The sequence below is a fragment of the Trachymyrmex cornetzi genome, unplaced genomic scaffold (genome assembly GCF_001594075.2).
Source record: "Trachymyrmex cornetzi isolate Tcor2-1 unplaced genomic scaffold, Tcor1.1 scaffold1732, whole genome shotgun sequence".
In the NCBI taxonomy this organism is placed as follows: domain Eukaryota; kingdom Metazoa; phylum Arthropoda; class Insecta; order Hymenoptera; family Formicidae; genus Trachymyrmex; species Trachymyrmex cornetzi.
The window spans coordinates 166,894-176,214 of record NW_017296346.1 but is presented as its reverse complement, the minus strand read 5'-3'; the positions used below and the strand labels follow the sequence as shown (position 1 = coordinate 176,214).

Genomic DNA, 9,321 nt, shown 5'->3' with positions numbered 1-9,321 from the left:
AGAGGGGAGCGGAGATTCTCTTCTCTCTCTCTCTCCCCCTCTCTCTCTCTCTCTCTCTCTCTCTCTCTCTCTCTCTCTCTCTCCCAGAACGACGTTTTCGGGCGCGTTAGTAGCGATCCGAGCGGAACCCGGTCGCTGTTATTGCGCTATACGTGCTTACGCGACAGTCCGTCAACCACCCGTGGTCTCCTCGTTAACGGAGGGGAGAAAAAAAGGAAGGAAAAAAAAAAGAAAAAAATAGGAGGGAAAACAGAGAGCAGATCGAATCTTACATGTGCGTTCCCAAGCGACACTCTCGACCGGAGCCTCTCGGCGAAAACGGGACACTCACTTCACCGAAGAATCGTAACGCGCGGTCCGTGTCCGCGACCATATGCTCGCGCTCCGAGGTTGCGAACGGCAAACGGAACGTGAGAGCGCGGCGCTGCGTAGCCGCCGATTGCCACATGTACCGAATCCCCGAAGTCGCACGAAGCGCCGCGAAGCGACCGCTCGGCCGGCTCCGCGCGACTTCGCGGCCGATTCGTGCGACTTCGGGATTCGCGTGGCCTTCCTCTCCGTCTCCCTCTTTCTAACCTCTTACCGTTGACTCGCTCCTCCGTTCCTCCGCGCGCGACACACACGCACGAATTACGAAAAAACTTTTTCGAAAAAAAAAAATATCTCTTTCCGACAGCAGTTTTCACGCGACGAACGATCGATAAAATTTTCTTTTATTGCCGCAATCATGTCGAATTACGTTATCGCGTGTTGAGTCAGAGGCGGGAAATCGTGTTTTATTTTCTTAATGCACATGTATATGTGAGACAAATTTCTTTGGATGTAACGTAAATTAGTAAAATACACCGGTCGTCTTTTACTATACACAGAAAAATATACTGTACGCAAATAATAATTAGTTATTTCAAGTATTTTGAAAGTTTATATATCGGCAAATCTATTATAAATTCATCACAAATCAAATTTATTCAAAACGCTTTCTGAATTATAATGAGCTCGATACTTCAATCAAGATTATTAAATCAAAATAAATTCGATTTGCTTCTTCGATCAATTTTATAATATTCTTCTAAAGAAAATAAATCCTTGTTTTAAATACATAATATTTTAAAATTTGTAATAAATATATTGTAAGAAATTAACACGTATTTTAATCATTAATCTTTATACATTAACAATGTTATTTTGAGATGTATAAAAACAATAAAAACTCGACATAAAATTTTAAATTTTCAGAGTTAGGTCAACAACTGAATAAGTTTTCAAATGATTAAAATGCACAGACAGTGATTTTGTAACGTTATGAATAACGATTTTATTCTTTATTTCAATATGTCATTTTTTACTTGAGTGTAGCCGCATTATAATGATAATTTCCGGTTTCCATAATGAAAAATAAGGAAATACAGAAATAGAAAGATATCTTTTATAACATACCAGCAATAATTTTTAATATTGCTAATTCTATAATTTTATCTTTACAGATAAAACACGACATGGATTAATAGACTTAAAATTAATTGTTACCGGGATTCGTTTTCGCTAAAAATTCAAGATAATTTATTTGTATATATTACCGATTTATATCGTCAAATAGCGACGAGAAAAATTAATTTATCGAACGTATAGTGCGAGAAGAAACGTCAGATAATCATTGGACTTCTCAATATGGCTACAGCGAAAGCCTCAGAAGCGGGATCGTACTTATGGAATCCATTTAAAGATACATTATCGCTTTGAATCTCATTTGAATTAAATATGCATTTGTAATTGCACCGAGTGTTGAAAGTAACAACGTGCAATCTTTGTTCTTGCAATCAAGATGATAATAGATGTTGTCTTTTTCATGCTTTAGAATTAAAATACATCATTTTATCGTATCGCATTTATGTCGTATCTGTAGGAATTATTGTATATATTATCATTCGCTAAATGACTGAAACAAGTCTAAAGAGATAAGCTTAATGACAGCAACATTTCTATATAGCAAACTTTTACACACAGTGGAAATTTTCAGTCATTTCAAGTAATGAATCAGGAAGCTTAGCGGAGCGTGTGTAGAAAACGCCTAAAGTAATATAATAATTAAGATACTACACATTCCATCCTTTGGAGAGCAGTATTATATAGAAAGAAAGAATTCCTTCGAACATTTTTATTTAATATTACGTACGAAAATAATATATTTTATTACAAATACCGTGCCGGCATAACTTTCTTCCATGTAAAATTATTCCCAGAAAAGGGGATGTATACAATTTTTTTTATCAGTTTATGCGATATTTTTCAGCTATTTGTGTTTTAATATGCATTTTTGCTTCAGCAGATTTAATAACGTTATACTGAAAAAATCTTTTACTGAAAACGGACATATTAGAATTTTCTAATTAAATTTATTGAAAGAATTCTAATTGAGATAACCGGAATTTTGAGTGATACAATATTTCTGGTAAAATCTACTAGAAATTCGATGTCTACACCAGAATAATTGTATCAATCAGAGAATTCTAGTTATCTCAAACTAGAATTCTAGCTTTAAACAGAAAATTCTGATTCGTCCATTTACCACTAGGATATAATCAGAATGACTATTTAATGAAATCAAAGCATTTATTCTCGGTGTACTTCTTATTTTCCGAGATCGGGCAACGGATCGTTGATTGCCATCGGAGACGGCTACGTCGCGATTCGCACGCAGGAAGCTCCACTGTCTCCCACCTCCGCTTTTAATAGGCGCGATTCAACAGTTTGCTACACGTCGTGCCGGCCAATCGTGGTCACCACCACCTCGTCCTCCTCCCCGCGCATGCTTATCACGTCCTCTTTGCCATTTATTCCGCGCGGTGAAAAGCCGCGTCCTTGTTTCGCCAAGAGCTTGCGAGGGAAGAGAGAGGTAACGCGGAAGAAAAAAGCAGACGGGAGACGCTATGCCCTGATACGTAATCGTCGAAATGGGGAGAACGAACGAGCGTGCCGAGATAAGAACGGCCCGATCGTACCGATAAAACGTTATACGACGGCGAGCGGTGATTTGCGTTGGCTAGAGAGCCGAGACGAAAGTGAAAGCACGCGTGCGAGCCGAATCTCTAGTATCGAGGCTCAACGCTTCCTTTGGATCTCCAGAGAAACAAAAAGATATTCCGCGATCCCGTAGATCAAGTGATATTTCTCGTCTTAATGAAAACTGACGATTACAATAATTGTGTGCTACACTGAGAAAAGTGGTTTGGTTGAAAATGAGCGCAAACCAGAAGATTCTTATTAAATATAACCGGAATTTTGATGATTGATTTAATAAGAACCTTCTAATTTGTCAATTTTCTATCAAACCATTTTTCTCAGTGTAAATCAAAAAATAATACATTGAGAAAAATGTCTGATTAGATCAACCCGAGAAACAAAAAGATATGTGCGATCTCGTAGATCAAGAGATATTTCTCGTCTTAATGAAAACTGACGATTACAATAATATAATTATGTGATATACTGAGAAAAATAATTTGGTTGAAAATTAACCAGAAGATTCTTTTTAAATATAACCGGAATTTTGATTGATTTAATAAGAACCTTCTGGTTTATCAATTTTCAATCAAACCATTTTTCTCAGTGTAAAACAAAAAAATATACATTAAGAAAAATGTCTGATTAGATCAACCCGAGAAACAAAAAGATATGTGCGATCTCATAGATCAAGAGATATTTCTCGTCTTAATGAAAACTGACGATTACAATTATATAATTATGTGATACACTGAGAAAAATAATTTGATTGAAAATGAACCAGAAGATTCTTATTAAATCTATCAGAATTCTAGATGAGTTATAACCGGAATTTTGATTGACTTAATAAGAACTTTCTGATTTGTTAATTTTCAATCAAACTATTTTTCTCAGTGTAAACCAAAAAATATACATTGAGAAAAATGTCTGATTGAATCAACTTGAGAAACAAAAAAGTATATACGATTCCGTAGATCAAGTGATATTTCTCGAATTATTGAAAGTTGGTATTAACTGTAATTATGTACCAATTAAAAAAAAATATACATTGAAAACACGGAGAGAAATGTTTGATATGAACACCTGTAATTTTATTGATACGTGAATAATCAAAATTTTAATTTATAAATTGTGTTGTTCTAATTAAAATTTGGTTAGAATAATAAAATTTAAATCAAAACAACACAATTTAATTAAATTAAAATCAAATTGTGATAATTCACATATCAACAAATCAAAATTATGGCTGTTCACACCAAATATTTTTCTCAGTGAAAAATGTCTGGTTGGATTAATCCGAAAAATAAAGGCATTCACGATCCCGTTATCAGAAATTGGCATTATTTGAATTACAGTGACGTGACATTGAGTGCCAACTGAAAAAATATACACTGAAAAGAACGTGGTTAGATTAATTGGAATTCTGGTTGAAAATGGACGAATTAGAATTTTTTATTAAATTAGAATTCTAGTTTATAGAGATAATCATCAAAATTTCCAGTTAATACGATCAGAATTTTCGTCCATTTTCAACCAGACATTTTTCTTGTGTATACATCTGACGTTACATTCCAATTAAATATGTAACACGTAGAGACAGTTAAAGAGTGTAAATAGAGACGGACGAATAAATGATATTTCCAAAGCATTCTGATATCGATAGCAACTGTCGGTAGACATTAACTCTACTGATAATCGTTATTCTGGATAATAAGTTGATGTTTCTATTATTGCTACTACTGTTAACTACAAGAAACTAATGTAACGAGATTACGGAACCCAGGAAAAGAGCAACTCGCCGTCGTTCTACTTGCACGGCCGAGTTGTCGAACTTGGCGTAGCCGACATCGCGGGGAACAGCGGTTTTGCTTTCACGTGGACACGCACACCTGTATATCGCATACCGCGATGGCGATGAGCGAGTAAAGGCCTTAAACACAGTGAAAAGCACATGCAATAGAAACGAGGAATAACAGATGTCAACTTATCAAAATATGCATTTTAGTATACACTATTTCTGATAAGTTGGAACCTCTTATATTCCTCCTATTACCCTTTTCATTGTGTTTAAGGCTAATCCTCGAAACACAATAGGAGTAGCAAGCTTTAAGCCCCAGACATAATGCGAAAGAATACCGATAAAAATAACACGATTTCAACCTATCAGAAATCAGATACACTGGAATATACAGTTTCTGATAGGTTAAAATCGTGTTATTTCTATCGCTATCGCTATTCCTTCGCATTGTGTCTGAAGCTTTAAACCGTAAGATATTGGCTAATCACAGTCGAATATGGCAAGAATAATCGACTGTAAGTGATTGATTTCTTACGGTTTAAAGCTTATTACACTCATTGTGTTTCGGGACTCACTTAAGACTTTTTACAATAAGCTTGAAGTCTAGAGCCATAAAAAATTGATCAATTACAGTCGAATGTGAAAAGAATAGTCGACTATGATTGGTCGATTTCTTACAGCTTGAGACTTAAAGCTTAGGTAATGGCCTATTGTAGAAGACCCATTAAAACCCGAGATTCAATTGAAAAGCACACACAATAGAAACAGGGAATAATTCTGATACGATTTCTGATAGATTGAAATCTGCACTTAAAAAAATATCGATCTGAATTTAATACCATACAGTGTCTATATAATTCTCACCGTGTTATATCCATTTCCATCAATATATAGATTAACTCTTCTCGGTTCATATAATTCTTTATCTATTTCTAATTTTTACTATTAATATTATAATTTTTAACACCGACAGTGAGAATTATATAAACACCGCAAGGCGTTAAATCTAAGGAGATCGACTTCTTAAGAAGAGAAAAGGGTATATTTAAAAACAAATTCAAAATATCAATAAGATTTTAAATTTTAATAAATAAATATTTTTAATAAATAAATATTTTTCACGATTATTAATTAAACACATATTATATTATTATATTAATTAAACACATTATATTATTATATTTGTAAATAATAATACCCAATGTATAACATTATATGAGATTACAACAAAAGTTACACCAAATTACGAAATCATATTTTATTTTTTTAAATTGTACTTTTTTATTTAATGTATTTTATGGATATCTGAGGTTTTAAATAAAAAATTATGTTAGTCGAAAATTATATTTTACATTTATTATTTCATTATTCAGTTATTATTTCAGACTTAAAGGACAATTTATAATTATATCTTTAATTTCGGACAAAATTTGAGACGCGTTGTAAAACGGGACGAACAGTTAAAACTTGAGACAGTTCCTCTTAATTTGAGACGGTCACTTTAGTTAAATAAATATTACATTTTTTTAAATGTGTTATTCTCTGTGTTGTTCCTAATGTCTGTACTTTTCATCGTGTTTACAACTTTATATATTCATCTGTCTCTTTCTCTTTCGTTCTCGAAGAAGTTATTATTCGAGTAGAAGCACGAAAGAGAGAAAAGCCTGACGGCGGACGATAAAAACAAAAACAAAAAAATCGACGCGAGATAGAAATTAAGCTCGGGAATCCAAAGACGTTAGCCGATCAAATCCAATTCTTCGTTCCAGAAATAACAAGCACAACAACATAATGAAAGATCAACCGGTACCGCGATCTAACTGAAATACGTCTGTTTGTTTCAACTCGACTCTTTTCTTTTTTTTCTCCACAAAAAAAAAAGAAACGATGAATGATGCAAGAAGTTCGGTTAAAAAGAACAGATCTAACATTCGTAATCGGACTCGACGGAGGAGGGAGAGAAAAAGAGGGAAAAAATAACTATTTTCTTTTATCTTTTGCGAACCGTTCCTTTAAACTTTCGTTCTCCAGAGATCCGTTTTCCGTTGGCATACATACGCGCGTCGATTTTCAGCGCGGCTTACGAGAAAGGAAGTAACTTGCCGATTTGCGTATTTCGAAATTTTCATCATAAAAACTGTACACCCGCCTCTCGTTTCACCCGAATATCGAACGAGCTTCCTCATCGAACGATCGAAAATATCGGTACGTATTACGCAATTTTTCGAAATTATTCCGCTTTTCTAAAAAAAACACAATAGAAATTTAAGGAATAATAATAACTGAACAATTCCGATCGGAATCCATTCCGAATAAATCCATAATACGTACAAAGGAGGTCGATTCCGTGCCTCGAAACGAGGTGAGAATTACGAAGGTGAGCAAATTTACTAGGCGTCAACCGATGCAATTACAAATAGGTGTATTCCAGTACGTTTGCTTCTGAAATTTTCACCTCGTTCGAACGTACAGGAACGACCGCAGGAATCGTTCGAAAAAAGAGAAACCCACGCGACGAAGGACATGTCGGTGTTCTCTTCTCGTGGCCGTACGTGCCACATGTCGCGTGGTCGTCCTAACCTCAAATAACACTTTTTCCCCCGTGGAATCGCATGCGCGAGTAGGATCATCGGGCGACTCTGCGAGGATCACCAGGGCATCCTCGTGCACATCGTCGATTAACATCGAAATAATATGAAAATGTCCCACGACGTTTGCACATCCGACAAAACAAATACGAATTAATACGAAGTAAATGAACCCTCGGACAGACACGGTCCTTCGTTCAAGAATCACTTAGAGAGAACTTACCGGCATTCAGGAAGCGAGTGTTGGTGGTAACGACCGCGCTGTAGGTCTGCGGGGAATGCACGACAGGCTGGTTGAGGATGATCTGGTGCTGATGCTGCTGCGGGGTGTGATGGGGCTGTTGCTGCTGCGGCTGGTGATGTTGCTGCGGCTGCGAGTGGTGCTGCGGGTGATGATGGTGGGACAGGTGGTGGTGCTTCCCCTTCGTCGGCATACTCATCGCAATCGTGGGCCTTCCTCGTGCGAACTGTCCTTAGAAACCTGGTACCTCACGCGAGTCGCACTCATAGGTACGTTATTTTATTCGGCCACGTACCGCTCGAGCTTCCACGCCGACCTTGGGAAGATAAATAATCCCGCGATGCGAGGAACGATCACGCGTCCGGACCGTGCCACGCAACGCGATCGGCAACGCGATCCTGCAGAAACGATCGAAACGATCGAGCCGAGCCGAGCAAGAGCGCGCGCGCGCGCTCCCGCACTCCCTCGAGTTCGCTCGTAGTCGTCACTCGATAAATACGATTTCGCGCGTGCACAGCGAGGGACAACGGGGGAAAAAGGATCGCACACTTCTGTCCACCGTATATCGGCCGTCCGCGATGTATCCCGCCGCGCGACGATCCTCCGTTTTTCGCGGTAATACCGCGAAACTCGCGATCCTCGCTCGATCGCCCGCGCACGAAACAGTGCCAGAGAGAGGAACGTTTCGCTCAAGCGCGATCTCTCTTCGCATAATCAACCGCGTTCGCCTGGTTCGCCGGCCAAAGTCAATGAGGAAGAGATGGGAAGAGAGCAACGTTTTATTGTGTATATATACCAATGCCGCCAACGCGCGACCACGCCGTCACGAATCACGAGACTCAAACTGTAGTCTGTAATGCCGTTACCACGCGTACTTACTCGATCGTTCACTCGGTTCTACTGATACTGCCTGATACTGCCTGTCCGACGCGACGTCGCGACGTTCGTAATGACGTAGGGGAATGACCACGCTTCCGAGCACTCGACGTTTCCGCCATCGACGCTGACCCTAGGAGATGGTGAACTCTCGCCGACCTAGGGAATTTGCCATTTTTTTTTGTTGACAATGATCTGGTGATCGATTCTGTATCTTCAATCAAGGTGAAAATTACAAAAGTGAGTAAATTTACTAGACTACTGATAATTTCATTGGTCAACGCCTAGTAAATTTGATTACTTGTAATTTTCACCTTGTTTCAGGATACAGAATCGATCACGTGGGGCTCTAATCTTGAAAAGAAACGTATACGAAAGTCTAGGGAAATACTATAGTATACGTAACGTATACTGTAGCATTTCCCTAGATTTTCGTATACATTTCTTTTCAAGAATAGACGAAAGTCTAGGGGAATGCTACAGTATATGTTACGTATACTATAGTATTTCCCTAGACTTTCGTATACGTTTCTTTTCAAGAATAGAGCCCCTGAACTCTGTTCGCGTTGCTTGCACTTTTTGCACTCCACATTTTCGCTCTCTCTCTTTTCAAGGCCAAATATATACCTATTTCATTTTAAGTGCAAAAGTATTTGGAGATTTCATGTAACGCGAACAGACCCCTGTTCGCGTTGTTTGAAATCTCCAAAATTTTTGCACTTAAAATGAGATAAATGTAGTGGCCCGTATTCAGAACGCGCTTTTATCGATAAAAGCGCACTTTTATCTCTGAAATTCTATAATATGCGTGACGTAGG

At 37.7% G+C, this 9,321-nt stretch overlaps 1 protein-coding gene across 1 annotated transcript in view; it reads right to left on the bottom strand.

The window, feature by feature from the left end:
• Eif4g (eukaryotic translation initiation factor 4 gamma) overlaps positions 1-7,966 on the bottom strand; it is a 61,931-nt gene extending 53,965 nt beyond the window's left edge. The window contains exon 1 of the mRNA XM_018504545.1: positions 7,610-7,966. Within this exon, the coding sequence (XP_018360047.1) occupies positions 7,610-7,826 (217 nt within the window). The 5' untranslated portion in view covers positions 7,827-7,966. The remainder of the gene's footprint in view (positions 1-7,609) is intronic.
• Between the last annotated feature and the right edge of the window lie 1,355 nt (positions 7,967-9,321).